The sequence below is a fragment of the Seriola lalandi genome, unplaced genomic scaffold (genome assembly GCF_002814215.2).
Source record: "Seriola lalandi dorsalis isolate HSWRI2012SDOR001 ecotype SW California unplaced genomic scaffold, Sedor1 jcf7180002054256, whole genome shotgun sequence".
In the NCBI taxonomy this organism is placed as follows: domain Eukaryota; kingdom Metazoa; phylum Chordata; class Actinopteri; order Carangiformes; family Carangidae; genus Seriola; species Seriola lalandi.
In genome coordinates, this window is record NW_019524809.1 from 1,697,815 (window position 1) to 1,715,640 (window position 17,826).

Here is a 17,826-nt window from a genome sequence, read left to right on the forward strand (position 1 = left end):
TCTTCACTTTCAGCTTAACAAAGCCAGTGTCATTAATCCTTTCTACATACTAATTACTTGATCTGTTATTGCTCAGGATAGCTCAGGAAGACTGGAACTCAAACCAAACAATTTACAACAACACAAAGCTATTATTTTTTTAACCCACCATCTAAAAAGGAGTGAATTTATGTTCAACAATAGATCAGTCCCTCAGATGTTGTCATGTTTGAAGAGACCTGATGATTATCACATGAATGATTATCTTTAGCCCAGTTGATAAAATGGCAGTGTTTCTATTGCTCCCAAAATAAACTCAGGGTTTGTGATGGTAACTTACAAAGAGTCTGTTACAAATATTGTTAGCATTTAATTTAAATCTATAAAGTAATACAATGTAATATAATGATATTATTATTAATGTCTCTTTTCATGTGCAGTTGTTTGTCATGGGTGTAAAATGGTAAGCAAAAATAGGATGAGGGCTTCTCCAAATAAAAGTGGTGTTTTCTCCTGCTCCACACTGGCTCCTTTGTGCTGAACCCAGCTTTGACATCAACTGGGTCAAACTTGAGGGAGGGAGGGAAGGAGGGCAGCAGCTGGACCCGACCGTCAATGTCACCCTTGTTAGTCAACTTCATCAATGTCAGTCACTGGCGCTCCGATTTATTTCGCTCTTTTGTCTGTGCATACCTCTTATCTGTGTGCGTTTCTAAAGATGCTGCTCCGAGGACCCTCAGAGATGTTTATTGTGTCGTGCTGACATGTAGCGTGTGTGTGTAGATAAACAACACGTGCATGTTGGTGATAAACAGATGAACTATTGAATGTTAATGAAACACCGTGATCCCTACAAATGAATGTGCACAACAATTTAAGAATTCTGTGGTGAGAACATTAAAATTAGTGGATACTAGTGTAAGTTAATTTGCATTGTGTAAATTAAATTAAAGAAAACAGAACACTTTCATCTTTCATCTGTAAAAATGAAATGAAAATTACTTTAGATTTGTATATGAATTAAATTCATATACTTTGTGGCTGATATACTGTATGCAAAAACTCACATTCCCACTAAATTACCCAAAAAATAGATATAGTATAATCAAAGGTATTCACAAGTATTAGTGAGAACAGTTAAACTACATTAAAATTCACCGAATACAAAGAAAAAAAGTTCATGTTAGAATTTATGACCCACTCTCTGTCCCCACTCCTGAACCCATTGCTCCATAAATAATGACTGGCAGCTGAAATGGGACTTTGTGACTTTAAGATGTGACTCGGGGAGATGTGGTCTATCTATTGTTGATGAGACAAAAGCGCGAGTCAGATTCATATAGGAGTGGCGGGGAATAACTTCTCATATCCTCATATCACAGTCACAAAGCCACCCAGCAAAACTTCAATAACCCCACACTTCTTTCTGGACATGGGTGAGTGCATAGAATTTTTAATAACTCTTATCATCTATTATTAATGTGATTTGAAAATGTGAATTTCAATAACTTACTAACGTTGCTTTTAATATGTCCTTTCTGTCTTTTGACATCATGTTGACCTCATGCACTGTGGGCAAGATTTGCTGCAAATTAACCCTGTGTTTTCATTTATTAAAAGTATTTTGAAATCCACATATGGATTATTGATCATTTTATATGGATTGAATGGATTATTGACCATCACTGATTCACTGTTTGCCCTTGTTCTTAATATACAACATAGTTTAAGACTTAATGAGGATTTCAGAAGAAGGAGGTAATTTCAGAAGATTACCTCCCCTGACCCTTTTAACCATAAACTAGACTGGAATCTGAGTGGCTGACAAAGATGGATAGAGACTCTCATCATGCCAAGGTCATGCCAGGTCACTCATGTGAAAGAGGTCAGAAACTCCCACATGTGCCACTGGCATAAATTAGCAACTTTCCATGAGAACTGCGGACCCAAACAACTTGTGCCAACATTTGTTTCTCACTGACAAACAACTTGTACTTTAACTTTCATACATTTTTAAACAGCTTTGCCATCATGGTTGATTATCTGGTATCTACTGTGAAATGCTCAGATACCTTTTGCACTGACTTGAGATAGAGGTTATGATGGCCTGTATCACTCTATCACTGCATCACTGTTGCAGCAGGGCACAGCTGAAGCGTGGGCGTCTGCAGGCACTATCATTTTTGGGACTCAGTCTTCCTGCTGTTGCTATTTATACTTTAGTGGCAGTTTGTTTAACTCACAGCCTGTGTTCCTCCAACTAAAATCCTATCATTTGTGATTTTCAGAAATGATTTGTCACACTGATATAATCACCTAAGGCACTTAAGAATTTCACAATGTGTAATCGTAGTTTTGAGTGGGGTTGTTTTGTTGTTGTTGTTGTTGTTGTTGTTGTTGTTGTTGTTGTTGTGAAGATATTCAAATTGCCCCTCTCGTTCATTATGCTTCCACCCACTCTTTGAACACTTGAACTCAGCCCCCGCCGGCATTGACACTCAGTGCCATGGTACCAGTCTCAGCCAGCTGTGGATGGAGGATGGCCTGAGTAGTGACATTGCCAGTGGTGTTAAGACGATCCTGGTGACCCCCCTGTCAGCACATACTACTGTGTATGTGTGTATTGTGGCACTATGGTCTTTGTTTGTTTGACATCGCTGCCCTTTGTTCCCCCCCTAATCGTGGCAAAGACAAAGGATATTGTATTTGCAGCCACAAAGAGAAGCTCTTTCCTCAGGGCCCTGAAGCCAGTGTTTCACCACCATCTCTCGCTCGCCTGGTGACGCCAGTAACCTCTGGAGAAAGAGGGCTGGACCTGAGTTAGTAGGGGTTCAGCTGTGAGGTGCTGGTACGAGCAGAGGAGCTTTCACATACGGATGAAATCAGCGCAGAGAGGCTTATTTTACAGTAGCAATACCTTGTAGGCAGCATTGTACATCACTGGTTGGCACTGGGATCTTTCTTGTTGTGGAGTACACGATCAGAAGCAGCAAATGTTTCCGGTCAGGCAGCCTTGGCTTTGCAAAGCCTTAGGTGCTTTCCTCTATCCCATTTCTGCCAATGCATTTATTAACACTCTGGATATTTGCTACCTGCTTCAACAGCACAGCTTACACTTGAAGAAGTGCATGATATTGTCGTGAAGTCAGTGGTGACTGTTTTGTTTGGACGCTTTATTGGGAATCGCTGCTTGAACTCTTGTTTATCCCTGCTGTCTAATTTTTTTTCTGTTGCTTTTTTGCCTGTTGGTGGAGCTTGGTGTGTGCTCATGGATTTGCAGACAGAGCAAGGCCTTTTTCATAACTCCCTGACAGGGTGAAAGGGTTCCCCACCGTGGCATAGATGTGTTGTGTGGTAATATGTGCGGTGTGTGCCGCCTGTGTGCTGATATATTATGCCCCCTCAGGTTGTTATGATTGCTGTATCCGGTGCATTGGGGCAGTGCCCTACCCATCCCTGGTGGCCACCTTGCTGTGCTATGCTGGCATGGCGTTATTTTGTGGCTGTGGGCACGAAGCTTTGGCCCAGACCGAAGTCCTCGTCTCGACTTACTTCGCCCGCAACATTCAGGACTATGAGGTCATGGCCTCCTTGTGAGTGATACTGCATTAAATTCTCTAAAATTGTGATTTCTGACCTCTCAAGAATGTCTTCATTTCAACTGTCTGACTGATTTCTCCCTGTGACTATCTCAGTATCAAATATTTCCAGTATGTGATCTATGGCCTGGCATCATTTTTCTTCCTCTACGGCATCCTGCTGCTCGCTGAGGGCTTCTACACCACAAGCGCTGTTAAGCAGACCTTCGGTGAATTCAGGAGCACCCAATGTGGCCGCTGCCTCAGCCTGACGGTAATGGGGGAGGGAGAGTGGGGGAGGAGATAAAGGGGGAGTGGAAATATGACATCAGGCCATTACTAAAATTCTGAATTCTGGTTTGTTTTAGCTCCTAACCTCAATGAAATGCTCTGTGTTTCTACCATTTCTACACAGAACCGTGAATTATGGTTGATAGCTGATTTAATGACAGCACATTTATCATACTGAGACTTGAGTTTCCACGCCACATTTCTCTGACCTTATGTGCTGCACTTATTTTCTCAACAGTTTATCATAGTGACGTACATCTTGGCCTTCATCTGGCTGGCAGTGTTTGCCTTCACTGCTATCCCAGTCTTCTTCTTGTTCAACATGGAGCAGACCTGCCACAACATCAACATCCTGGCTGAAACAACCCCCAGCATTAATCAACATGGCTGGATTTGCATGGACGCCAGGCAGTATGGTGCGTTGTTCTTATAATGAGTGACCACATGTCCACCTGATGAGAATGTTAATGTGTCCTTGAAAGCAATGAATTAATCATTGGGGAGCGGATGCAAAACTGCTTGTTGAATTAGTTATGAAATAATTAAGATAACTATGCCTTTATGTTTATTTTGTTACTTGTGGTTCTGTGATGTGTTGTGTACAAGCAGGAACTTAAATGCTTCACAACTCATCATCATTCAGCAATAGTAAGAGATACATCACTTACGTCATGTCTTCATTTAAGGTCTTCTTCCCTGGAATGCGATGCCTGGCAAGGCTTGTGGAATGACCTTGGCATCTATTTGCAAAACCAGCGAAGTGAGTAGAAGAATCCAATATCCAATATTCAGTATTTTATGTCAGCATCTTCACAGTAAAATTAGTCTGCAACGTACAATCAATTCTAAATTATTAATGCGTGTGTGAGTATTTTGTACAAAGGAATGATGCAAACAAACAAGGGACTGGTTCAATTCTCTGAATATATATTAAACAGACCTGTGTTTCTTATATCTTACAGTTCTACGTCACCTATGACTTGTTCATAGCTGCATTTGCTGGTGCTGGAGTCACTCTTTTAGCACTGGTGAGCAATACTTTTCTGGTCAGGATAATACCAGCAACATTTAAAGCATCAGCTCACCCAAATTATAACAAAGAGATATTTTGTGGTATTTAGCAATCCAGATAGTTTTGGTTTTATTTGGTCACATTTCATAATGTCTATCTCTGAGATTTTGGCTGTCACCCAAAGACAATGTAAGAAATTTAGTTTATGGTGTTTTAAGTAGCTTTAAAAAATAACTCAACACCTCTCTCCAAAAACAATGTCCATGTCTATGATCCACAGGCCTTGCTCTGGAGAGTTTTAACACAACTTTCTACTGAGCAAATAGTTCCTATGAACAGGGGTCTCAGCAAAGTATGTGGATTATCTGACAACAGGGATGTTGTCTTAGTTCCCATTGTGATCACCGCAAACCCTATCTGAAACCCAAACTTCCTGTACAGCTAGACACCACTATTTTTTTTTTTATCATTTGGATGAACTGACCCTTTAAAAAGATGATTTTTTTTTTAACCTTTGTAGTGGAGCCAAATGAATGTTACCAGTTTGCCTGTCCATGCTTTTTAATATTATCCCAGCACGTATGTGCAAACCACATTTTTCATCGTTTTTTGCGTTGTCTTCTTTGCAGTTTCTGTATCTGGTTCCTACAACCTACAACTATGCAGTCTTGCGGTTTCTGGGCAGGAAAGGAATCCGCTAAGTACAACATCTCCATCCCAGTCAGCCCAATCTTCTGGCTTTAAGAACGCTTGATTTCCATTCATTCTCTTGGGAACAGCAACTTTCAAACCTGGATCACCTGCTACTATTTCTTTAGACCTGTCCAATAACAGACAAGTGTTTCTCATCACTGTTTTGTATGAACAACAGACAGAGAGATGAAGATGATTCACCCCCAGCAGTGAGCTCTGATCTTCTCCTCAAAACGTTCTCTCAGATGATTCTCTTCGCTTTGTTGTTCATTTTCATCTTGCAGGTTGTTTCTCTCATTTTTCCTTCCTCTGAGGCTTCATTGGTGCCGATGCTGTTGTCAGATTGTGATGTATGATGTTTCATGAATAATTAAGAGTAATGACAGCTTGCCTCGCAAATCATAACTGCCTGTACACCATTCAGTGCTTACTGATGCATACATAGGTTCTGAATATGATTTTGTTGGTGCCTCATTATTACCATCTTGTGTATCAACATTGTGTGAACTAAAGCAAGTGAAGCTGAACGTACCAAAGTTCTCTGCAAAGGTTAAATGTGTCCTCCCATCTCCCTGTTTGCTTTCGCTTACAATAGATGCACTTTGCATTCCCTCATAATGCATTTTTGCTTTGTTTAAATCCCAATGTGTAGGGGGGGAAACAATATTTGTATGCATTTCATGGAGGTTTTTCAGTTACTGCTTAAAATAAGCTGTTTTTATGTCACTGAGGTGTTGATGCTTTAATAACTTGCCTCCAAGTGTTTGATGTGTAGCCCTGCTACTTAGTGTTTGTGCTCATTTGAAATTAAGGCTTATTAAACCATTTAAATCTGAAGCATTGAACTGGGATTTTATTTTAACCTTATACAGCATCTTGCAATAAAAGCACTCTTGTTGTCCGCAAAGTATTTCATTCAAGCATTTTGGCAGTTAAAGTAATAAATAATTTGCTGCAGCCAAACCTTTTTGCAGAGTTCTTATGTCCTAAAAAACCTTTTGTAGGAAAATTGGGTCAAAAGACAGAAAACTGAGTTAAGGCAACAGTGGTGAGGTTCTCAGCCCGTACAACACATTAATCACGGTATGCTTTGAGTCTTCCAACAACATGTTTGTCCCAGTTAGGTTTCAGGCCTTGAAAGCTTTTGCAAAGCAGCCACCACAGTGGATCACTTGGTCATGCAGGAACATTGGGGTCAGCAGATCTCCCAGGACCTTAGCACACACTCCACACTGCAAAACATATCAACATTAACATTATGCAATGACAGGAGTGTGTCAATCAATATACATACGGTAAGAACAGTATCTTTCCTAACTGAAAGGACAAACCTGCAGACAGTCAGGGTGGCAGGTCACCAGAGGCTCATTGAGTGAGATCTTGATGTTTCCATCAATTACTTGGTCACAGAATGAACAAATAGCTCTGCCATCACTGCAGTAGAGAGAAAGTGAGAAAAGATTATCAGCCAATTTAATCTTCTTGTATGAATTTTGGGTCTGTTCCATGAAAATGTGTTGCACTACTACTAAAGTGTTCACTTTGTATAACTAAAATAAGGTTTGAAATTCCAATTTTGTGGTCTTTACAGTGAGATGTTACCTGGTGTACCTGGTGTCCTTCAGAGTGTGTTTGGATGGTAGCTCCTCCCTGGGCTTTTGAAACATTTCAGCGCTACAGAAGTAAGTCATCAGCAAACAATAAGATGCATTTCATAGCACAAACAAAAACATGTGAATATTATATGGAAAACAGTGGGTGTGATTGTCTGGTTTAATAAGAGCTTACTAACGTGTCGGTATCGGACTGGTTCACTTTTGACTCCTCTGAGTGGGATTGTTTTGGATCTTCCACAGGTGTAGGAACAGCTTCAGCTGTGGGCGGCTCAACATCTAATTCATCTGTCAGTTCAATGGCTCTGTCACATAACTTATCTGCTCCAGTGTCTGAAGCAGGTTCAAGAGCATCCTCGATGCTCAACTCCATCACACCAACTGCTGAATTCTCAGATGCTGGCTCAGCACTTTGTTCGACAACAGTGTTATTAACAGGCTGGATTTCACACTCAATTACCTCTTCAGAGCTGACCTTTAAATCCGGTTCTGTTGGAGCTGCAGACTCAACTTCAGACTCTACACGGTTGACTGTAGTTTCGGCAGCAGACTGAGTGGGTGATTCAGATACAGCATCAAGGATTGGTTCCACAGTGCCTTGTAGAGCAGCCTTGTCTCTTGGTGTTGCATTATTTACAGCAGGGGTCTCTGGTGATGACTCCACCACAACCTCAGCTACAGCTTCAACAATTTCTTCTGTACTTTGTTCTGGAGGACATCTCTCACAACTCCCCTCTGCAGCAGTTTCTGTAGCACAGTGAGTGGGTGATTCGGATACAGATTGAACCGGTAAGTCAGGGTCTGCTTCCACGTGGTTTTGGAGAGCAGCCTCTTCTCCTGGTGTTGTATGAATCACATCAATCGTATCAGGTGATGACTCCACCACAACCACAGCTACGGCTTTAAAAATATCTTCTGCAGCATGTTCTGGAGGACATTTGTTAGAACTCCCCTCTGCAGATGGTTCAGTTGATTCTACTCCTGCATCCTCCAAATGTGCCTCATTTGCTGGGTCTGTTTCAACTGAAGGTTCCTCTTGAGCTTTCAGTTCCACTGCAAGAGCAGCAGGGACCTCTGCAGGGTCTTTACTCTCCCCTGTACCAGCCACGTCAGAGATTTCTGCAGCTGTGTTGGCAACAATTTTTTCTATTTGTACTTTACCATTTTGGATAAGTTCTTCTGTGGCTGCTTGGGGCCTGTAATGGAAGTCATTTATTACTAATTATATGATTAAAAAAAAGATCTTTAGCATCTTTAAATGTCATACTTGTATTTACAGTCAGTGGAGAGATGCTCTCATATACTAACTTTGTATAGTCTGCGGTCTCCACTGTTGACCCCTCAGGCTGAGCATCATTTTGGAGAGGAATAACATCAGCATTTGCCTGATTAGCTGAATCACTAAAGCAAAGAACAAAAAATAATGAATTTGCAATATAAATACATCTACCATCACCAGCATTTCATAATTTGATTTAAAGGTTCAGGCTCAACTGAGATTAATAATGCAAACTTTGATACAAGTGGATTTGTAGAGGAGTACGGTGTAGTTGTTCATGGTTTACTATCAATTAAAATTCAGCATATACAGACCCTTCAGATGGAGAGAGCTGTGTCTTTTCGAGAGGAGGGCTCAGTGGAGAATCTACTGATCTACAGGGTAAGAATAAGAAACACACCTGGGCATTTATAAACTTGTAGCAAAATACAAAACAGATGCAAATTATTAATTACCAATTAACATCAGCTTCATCAGCCTAAAAATTCTTTATCTTATAATTGCTATCAAAGCCAAATGTTCCATATGTTTCAACTTCAAGGATGGATCTCAGATCTGATGTCAAGGGTTGGGCAATGGATAAAGTAAATTTACAATATTACAAAATATGACACTATTTCTAGTTTTATATATGTGAGAGATTCATCTACGGCCTCCACCAAAAAGTGTTAAATTTGAAAAACAGTGACCTGCAGTAGAAGGTGAGCATAACTTATTACACTGTACTTTTATAGGACACCAGCATATGAGCCGAGTGGTAAAATAAAAGCTACTTTAATTGATGAAGCAAGGCTGACAAATAGACCCTTAAATGTCAACACAATGTTACATAACAATACAATATTAACAATGTAACTATCACCGAGTTGTTTTGTTGAACAAGGAATGTGATCCAGTTACATGTATTCAATTTAGTCCCAGTTTGTGTCTCTTGTTCATTACAATTCTTGGTAATACACTAGAGGCACATAAACTTGGACTCAAGTCAATTATGCATCAATTATGATACTGATGTAACTCTTGATTTGTCTGCATTTTTACAGCTGATTGAAAGGTATTTATCCACTTGAAGCTTAAACACTGAAAGTATGTCAAGTGCTTCACTCATTATTTACTAAAATGAACGACTGACGGCGGTGTATACAAATGAGTACCTTAATAGGTCAATGAGTTTTATGCCTATTAATCAAAAACACAGAATAGTACATAAATGATCAAATACTCTATATATAACTAGGTAAGATAGTGTTAAATAACACTAAAAATTAAAAATGGAATGGATATATATATTTAGGGAAAACCTTTGCATTAAATGTTTTATTTTACTTTTATTCATTTCTTAAAATTTCCACATTATCCCTTTTGTAGCAATGGTTTTCACGTGCATTTGAGCATTGTGATGCGATTTATTGAATTTATCTGTGTATCTGTAGAGTCGGACACTTATTTTGGTAACGGGAACTTTCATATTTTATTTTGAAGACCGCTTCACTGAACTTCCGGTCCTGTTCCGCTGTCTACTGACTTGGGAAGCAGCATAACATGCTAGGCATGAAAATGCATGGTCAACGTAAAGTGTAACCGCGTAATTTCAACTTTGTGCAACTGGCAGACATGTAGAAACGACTGCACAACAAACATTGCCACATGGTTTGTGTTTTTAATCGTAATTTTGTTTCAAAAAACCACCAGACTTCACATTGTTGTAACGTTAATTTCCAAACAGAAGCGTTGCGGTCCGCGGCGTCACAACAACCAACACAGGACGAGTTGTTTTCTGTCCCCCTTTAAAACTTAGTACGACGACCTCAAGACCAGTAAGTCAGTGAGTCTTTTAAGAGTTTCTCTACGGATAAAGACAGCTTTGTCTGTGACAGAAAGTGCATCTACAGTATCATTTTTAGTAGCTTAATTAACGGGTGCCTTCATCACGAACCTGAGGTTAAATTAGTATGAGTATCTAGATGATTTTAGATTATTTACCAACTATTATTACTAGCACTGTCACTGTTTTTCTGCATTTAGGCAACAATCAAGTCAAAATTCAGGTAAACCTGGACAAGATTAATATGGAGTCAGTTTTAAAAACTTGTCAGTGAAGTCTCCTTGTTTTGTTTTGATAATTTGCAATGAAAGTCAGACAGATCTGAGCAGGATCTTTAACAGTGTTCATACAATCCGTGTGTAATCCATTTCAGGGTTGACTAGTCTGCACTGTTGCAGGTATTTTACATCTAGGTGTGGATATCTGTGGCATGGACGAAGAAAATGCAGCATTTATTTCTGTCCTCTCTAATAAAATTAACGTTTTATTGGCGTGAAACTGATTTAATAAGTCCGTGAATGGCAGTTTTTGATCTAGAGTTGGTTCGTGTGTTCTAGATGGACTAAAATTGGCACAATGACTGCTCTTTCTGTCTTCATAAATTGATTAGAAGTTCATCCGAAAGGGGGACTTGGGTTTTTAATGCCTTTGAGTGGTGTAGCAACAGAGAATCAGGTGAGATATATTTTTAGTTTTATTTAAATTCCACTTAAACTAGCAAATCATATGCCAATGTCAGCCTTGTGCATCCATCCAGTATGCAGTGAAAATAAATGCTGTATGCAGGAGGTCCTGTTGCTCTGGTTCTTAAGCATTGCATCAGTAAGACACAACATATAGGACAGCCTTTTTGTTAACAAAACTTAGATCAGAAGGAAGCAGTGACATGATCCCTTTGCAAGACAGGAAAAGGGCCAGATAGAGCTGTATGCGTGGCTCATTTTTGGCAAGGTGAAAGTGTGGACAAGTGTTTAGCTATTATTGGTTATATCTGGTTTTGTGATTTTAATAATAAATATTCATTTGTTGCTATCGTATTGGTTTAATACATGATTCATGCCTGCATTTCCTGTGCCATCCTAGAAAAAATGCCGTCGAGAAATCATCTTGACAAAATCGGGAGGAAGAAGAAGAAGAAGTGGACAGAGGAGGCCATGGAACGTGCACTGATCGAGGTGAAGTCGGGGAGGTGCACGGTGAGACAGGCTGCCAAAGAATTTGGAGTCCCTAAATCTTCACTGGGGGACAGAGTCAGTGGACGGGTGACACCAGGGAGTCGCAGCGGGCCAGCTCAGCTTATAACCTCTGCAGATGAGGAGCTGTTAGTGGAGTTCTCCTTGTACATGTCCAAGCATGGATTCCCACTTACTAAGCAGCAGCTGGTGTCCTTTGCCTCATCCATTTATAAACGGCAGCATCGGAGGGTGGCATTTTCCAAACTGGGCCAGACCTGGTGGCTCAATTTTAGAAAACGGCAAGAAAAGAATATTACCATTCAGCCAGCAGACAATGTTGTCCGTGGGAGGACAGTATGTGTGAGAAAAGAAGCGGTGGATCAGTTTTTTAATTTACTGAGCACTGTCATAGACACTCACGGACTCAGAGACAAGCCTCACCAAATCTTCAACTGCAATGAGACAGGCTTTCAGCTGGGCAGGAAGAGGGTGATTCTCCCCAAACCTGCCAGTCTGGGCTACAAGCCAATGCCAAGCTCGAGGGACCACATCTCCGTCCTGGCTTGCTTTAGCGCAGCTGGAGAGGACATTCCCCCATTTATTATCTACTCAAAGGCCTATCCCGGAGGAGTATGCTACAAGACACAAGGGCCACCAAATGCCCTCTATGGATGGTCAGACTTGGGGTGTATCAACTCTGACCTCTTTAAGAAATGGTTCCTCAAACATTTTCTTGTGCATGCACCGAAGGAGCGTCCGTTGCTGCTGATTTTTGATGGCCACAAGTCGCCAGTGAACCTTGAGGTGGTGGAGGCAGCTCGCAAGGAGGACGTCATCCTTCTGTGCCTTCCGCCTCATTGCTCTCACGTCCTGCAGCCACTAGACGCGGGTCTCTTTGTGCTCCTGAGGCAGCATTTTGCATCACTCATAGGTGATGGGTGTGCCACTGATACTCACTTTGCAATAAGCAAGAAGGAGTTCTCAGGTGTATTTAAAGGGACGTATCAGGTAGCTAAGGAAGACGAGGGTGTCAGGATTGTCAAGGAAGGCTTTAGGAAATGTGGTATCTACCCACTGAACCCCTTTGTCATCAACGAGGGTCATTTAATGCCATCACACAGCATGGGCCCAGCGGCTGGATCCACATTATCCACATCAGCACAGGGGGTGCACACTGTAGGAGACCTCACAGCTGCCGGACCCTCCTTGTAGCTCATTACTACCCAAGACTTTCAGTCAGCCATCAGTACCTCTGAGGAAAGAGCCTGCCTGCAGAGTGCTCTGTTTGTCAGTTGGCAAAGAAGAAAGGGGTGTGTTGATATTAATTACTCGTCAAAGTTGTGCTCAGATTTAGTAATTGAGTAATAATATTTGAATGCTGCACAATACTGTTTCACAGCCTGCTGGTGCCCCAAGGTAAAACTGTCAAAACATTTTTAAAAGAATATTAAAGAGAATTCTGGGATATGTTTCTGCTGTACAGCATTATGTTTTCTTTATTTGAATATTGTTTTATTGTTCAGACCTCAAACTCCTTCAAATTAAACCATCTGGGAAGGAAAAAACACATTTACTTTGAGCTGTTCACAACTCATCGCGTAGAGAACTGAAGTGAAACAAGAGAACCTCATTCAAAATCCCATTGACATTTGTAACTATGTAGCTGTAAAATACAGCTGGGGACAGAGCTTTTCTCAACAGCATGTCATGTGGCTGGTTTCATGTGTTTGGGTGACTACTAATATCGTTGTTTATTCAATATTTTTGTTTCTACCTGCTTTTAACACCATTTCCCATAATCACTAGACATTCGTGAGCTAAATGTCATGTCTCAACACAGGTGACGAGTCTGATTTGTCTTAGAATATGGAAAGTAAACCCCAGGAACACGCTTCATTTCATCACAAAGACCGGTGAAAGAAAGGCGGAGCGAGAGGCAGCATTGAGTTACAGGGGCTAGTGGAGCAGAGACTGAGCCATAACCTGTGAGGAGGGGCCAGAAGTAGACATTGCTTCATTTTAGGGGATCACAAGTCAAAAAATTTGGGAACTACTGCTGTATCACAAATTTAACTTCAGCTCTGACACTTTTCTTGGATGAGATTGGCGGTGAGCAAGCTCGATAAGTTACATCAAACAGTATAAATACAGACAGTGTTGTGCTTGATTTTATATATTCGTGGCTCCTTGACAGCAAGCGGCGGGCAAGTCTACAAGTTATGTGCCCCGAGCGTGCTTTCTAATTCTGTTCAATCTGATCAAACAAGTACTCATTCACTGTGTATTTATTGAATTACAGATTTGATCTAGAGAAAAGAATTGTTGTTCTTATAATGTTAACAGAGATAAAAGGACAGATTCAAAAATCAGCCACATTAAGTGTTATCTATATCTTGATACACTTCACAATTGCAAGTAAAAAATGTAGTCACATGTTGAAATCTGGCAAGATTTATTATGGTCCAATATCCAGAGGATTTCCAAAAACAACATCCATTAATAAAACTTGTTGCTAAGTGATGCTTCTTTTTGGTATTCAAGCTTGCTGTGAACTAGACTGACAGAACAGAGGGGTAAACATGGGAAGAGAAGTGATAACGTCTTTGAAACCACTCACTCACTTCAGATGTGAATCTTTTATTTCTTGGCTTGAGTATTCAAAATGTGCTTGGTGACAGCTATAAATGGAATATATTGTGTAAAATATTTGAGAACTATTGAGGAAAGTCGCACCCTGGGGTGTCTAAATACATAGGCTTGTTCAAATATGTACTGTTTTCTATGCTCTCAGTAGAAGGAAGCCCACAGTGTGACCTCAGGTTGAAAATCCAGAATAAAGGATTTTTAAAAAATATTTTGCAGCACAAATGTGTCCTTACCTTTAATAATTTACTAGTACTTGTGCATGTGTGTGTGTCATGTACGCATTAAAGTCAGGTGATGTAATATCAATGCAAAAGGTACAACTAAAAACATTACCCTGGCAGGGAACAACACTATATGTGTTATTAATCATAATTACTGTGGGAACAGTCAATAACTGTTTCAGAACATCTTTACGGTCTATTTAAATATAAAGTAGATAATTCTGAATATGGCTGTATTCATTTATAATTGCTGAATACCATTACAGATGTTTTATGCTCAGCAAAACACTGAGATTAGTATTTAACACAACCTTGTCATGATCACAAAAAATTTAAGGCTGGTAAAATATTTGTACAGTTCAAACTGAGGATTCACATTTTTATAATGGTCACTAGGAAACAGGAAACACAAGAAAGGGAGCTGTTAAAGCAGTCGTGTGTTTCTGTGCCTCGAGGTGAAAGGTTAAGGTTTGTATAAAAATTAACAATTGTTCTCCAGGCTATAGGTCTTTATGGATGCAGCAGAGCTGCCCCAGAGTTAAGTTAATGTTTATTTATGTTAATATCACAGATGGTGATTTGTGCCTGATGCTTTAAACATTTTGAGTTATTATTCACTGACACAACAGAGTCAAAGAACAGTTTAAGTTTGACTTGCAGAACTGCCACCACATTGTTTCTCATATCAACATGGGGTCTCCGCACATTTTATAAACAATAGAGATATGTATGTCAGACTTGATAGAATGATACATTTAGTAGCATCTGCTTCAGACACAGCTGTTAAAATTATGTTTACCAAATATTACCTAATCAGATCACACATGTTTACTGCATAATATGGTAAGAATCTTGGTGTCCATTTACTTCTCAATGGATAATTAGTCTTTTTAATAAATGTTCACATCTGTACATTTGTACTCACTCATATTTCATGGCTGTGGAGAGGACATATGATTTCTTCCTGACTGGAGCTGGTTTGGTCTCCACAGCATGGTCTGTCCTGCAAGACAGAGAAAGGTGTTATAAATGTGTAACATGATCGTTGCACCATTTCTTTCTCCAAAAAACAGTGCTGCTGGTGAGGTAGGACTATTAGAAAAACTAGACAAAACTAAGACAGACCCCAGAGCTGTCATGTTGTTTTCTGAGGATACAGTAGGAGTGACGCCTTGCTACACCACAGCACATCAGTTAGATGCAGGAAGACATGACAGCTTCAGTTACCGCTTTAAATCAACACTCTGTTTTTGATGTTGCACCATAACTGCTGAGCATACCGTGCTTCATCTTGCTCATCATTTTCCTGACTAGATTTTTGGATCCAGCTGCCATCATTCTTCAGTGCAGTCCGCACCCTGGTGGTTCTAAACACCTGGTTTCTGTCAACATCTACAACACACACACCGTGTCAGGATATTCTGGGATACCAGGAACGCTTGTATGACATTTTTAATCTACTAAAAGGATGAAATATTGGTTTTGAGTGTGACTCACCTTTTGACATGATGCTAATATTTTCTTCGACGTTCAACCTGATGAAATGATTTGAGGATGAGGTTATTCTAAACATCAATGCAAATAGAACAGTAATCACTGTGTACAGAACTGTTATGTCCTGTGTTTACGTCCTGTCTGAGTATTTTTCTGTCTCTGTCTCCACCAGTGACTACAGACTTGTTTAATAACCCTGCATCTAATACACAACCCGTAAAACTGCATTCTGCTCGGAAATAGCTCACTCGGAATGTAAAAGGGACAAGTGACAAAAAAGTATTTATCGCCTGTCACCAACCCCTCTGAACAACTACTGTATGTTCGGTTGGATCAGAATTACGAGCACAGATAAACATTGAAACAGGATCATTTCATCCTGTTATGTAACATTGTTCCTGCACATAGACTGCATATTCACCGTCCACACTTTCACTCTGAATGTGATCTCACTCTGTTTACAGTGTCATTCCCCGTCCCACCGTGCTCCTCTTAACATTTTGACCTGCACTCAGTGTTTTAATCTCTTATGATCAATCTTTCTGAAGATGCGCCAGCACCAATTAACCAGGTCAAATTCATTATGCATAGAAAATGAAAGCAAAATCAGAATTCAGAATGACAAAGTCAGAAGTCAGAATTACTTTGTAATGAGCCCTTAGCTTGCATAGTCAATGAACATGAAATCAGAAGTAGAGTTGAATCATTTCCTGAACCATATTGCGTCCTCACCTGTTAAAGTCAGCTGTGTTGGCGCTGTCAGAGCGGAGTGGTGTCGAACCTCCTCTGGATCTCTGTCTCACACAAGCAGGTAGGTAGAGCTTTTTCAACCTGAGCACCCCTGTCATTTAGTTTCCACCCATTCCATCCAGTCTGAAATGCTGCACCTGGATGCTACCATGCAGGTTGATCAGGTGAGTGGGTGGGTTGCTCTACATGACAATCATGGATGCCATTGTTTTATAGTTAATGTGTGGAATGATACATTCCAAAGTTGTTCTCCAGCAAGATTTCACAATCACACTTTACTGAAATAAATAATGAAATGAAAAGCTCTTTGAAGCATTATTCTTTCTGCTTTTTGAATGTGCGACAGCATACACCATTAAACCAACCCTGTAATTTAGTACTTACTGGTGTTTTTTTTCTCACTGACTTTAGTCTTGTACACTACACTTACTATACTTCAAATGTGCCTAGAAGTGAAACCCTGCAGTTCATTAACTGAAGACATTTCATAAGAAACCTTTTAGTGTTGTTTTCCTTTTCTCCAAAGACAAATATTTCTTCACAAAGATGCTGTTCCAGTAGGGATGATGCCAGGAATCAAGAGAGACCTGCTTTTTAACTACCCGGAATTTAATCTAGTGCTTCATCAGAACCTTTCATTGTCATTTACGCTGAAATGCATCCAAACAAAGTGTGCATCTTCTCCAATGAAACACACACGAACACACACATACACGCGCACACACTAACTGAAATGTTTACAGTTTTGTCTGTGCAGTATCAGGGACATTGTCACTATAAAACAAAGAAAGAAACATTACTACTGATTTTTAAATGTTGCTGTGAGCACCACAACCTATTCACTTCCATTGTATCAGAATGGTGGGAAAAATCTTAAGAGACAGGCCAAAAACCAAATCTGTCTACATGGTTTGATACAACTATATGTTTTTTTTAAGTAATTTGAGTGAACTGACCCTTTAAATATAGCCTATTCTGAAAAGGACATATTTAAGAAGGCAATAGCACACATTCTGTTGCTCTTTCACTCACTCACTCACGCACAGATTATACATAAGATCACATCAAACAAAGAGGCCACCGTTCAGTTTGCAGGAAATCCTATTCACACTTAAAATACCAGAAACTGTTCTTTGGCAGGAACTTTGCATTGTCATCACTTCTCTGGGCTTTATCGTCATGTAGAACATTTACACTTGACAAGTAAAATAAAACCTCTATATATCTATATATAAAACTTTACACATATATATATATATATATATATATA

At 40.0% G+C, this 17,826-nt stretch overlaps 3 protein-coding genes across 9 annotated transcripts; 2 read left to right on the top strand and 1 right to left on the bottom strand.

Annotated features, from left to right (window-relative positions):
• Positions 1-1,308: 1,308 nt before the first annotated feature.
• On the top strand, positions 1,309-6,390 carry plp1b (proteolipid protein 1b). Of its 2 annotated transcripts, none has more exons than XM_023404767.2 (7): positions 1,309-1,415; positions 3,386-3,572; positions 3,675-3,831; positions 4,087-4,264; positions 4,535-4,608; positions 4,811-4,876; positions 5,490-6,390. In XM_023404767.2, exons 1-7 carry the CDS (start codon positions 1,412-1,414, stop codon positions 5,559-5,561), a joined length of 738 nt encoding a protein of 245 aa, XP_023260535.1. In that variant the 5' UTR covers positions 1,309-1,411; the 3' UTR covers positions 5,562-6,390. The 2 variants fall into 2 exon arrangements, with proteins under 2 accessions (XP_023260535.1, XP_023260534.1); XM_023404766.2 differs by lacking the exon at positions 1,309-1,415 and adding an exon at positions 2,807-3,012.
• LOC111653967 (uncharacterized) lies at positions 6,379-16,673 on the bottom strand. 2 transcript variants are annotated; one of them, XM_087173577.1, is made up of 11 exons: positions 16,539-16,672; positions 15,810-15,847; positions 15,593-15,704; positions 15,238-15,315; positions 8,760-8,819; positions 8,475-8,567; positions 8,322-8,362; positions 7,346-7,973; positions 7,156-7,227; positions 6,885-6,987; positions 6,379-6,785 (listed from the first exon to the last, which is right to left on the bottom strand). In XM_087173577.1, the coding sequence occupies exons 1-11, from the start codon at positions 16,652-16,654 to the stop codon at positions 6,681-6,683; spliced, it is 1,446 nt and encodes a 481-aa protein (XP_087029703.1). In that variant the 5' UTR covers positions 16,655-16,672; the 3' UTR covers positions 6,379-6,680. The 2 variants fall into 2 exon arrangements, with proteins under 2 accessions (XP_087029703.1, XP_023260528.1); XM_023404760.2 differs by having other exon boundaries at positions 7,346-8,362; positions 16,539-16,673.
• LOC111653968 (uncharacterized) lies at positions 9,968-12,912 on the top strand. Of its 5 annotated transcripts, XM_087173578.1 has the most exons (3): positions 9,968-10,262; positions 10,828-10,945; positions 11,354-12,912. In XM_087173578.1, the coding sequence occupies exon 3, from the start codon at positions 11,359-11,361 to the stop codon at positions 12,655-12,657; it is 1,299 nt and encodes a 432-aa protein (XP_087029704.1). In that variant the 5' UTR covers positions 9,968-10,262; positions 10,828-10,945; positions 11,354-11,358; the 3' UTR covers positions 12,658-12,912. The 5 variants fall into 5 exon arrangements, with proteins under 5 accessions (XP_087029704.1, XP_023260533.1, XP_023260531.1 ...); XM_023404765.2 differs by having other exon boundaries at positions 9,968-10,945; XM_023404763.2 differs by lacking the exon at positions 10,828-10,945 and having other exon boundaries at positions 9,968-10,270.
• Positions 16,674-17,826: the final 1,153 nt, after the last annotated feature.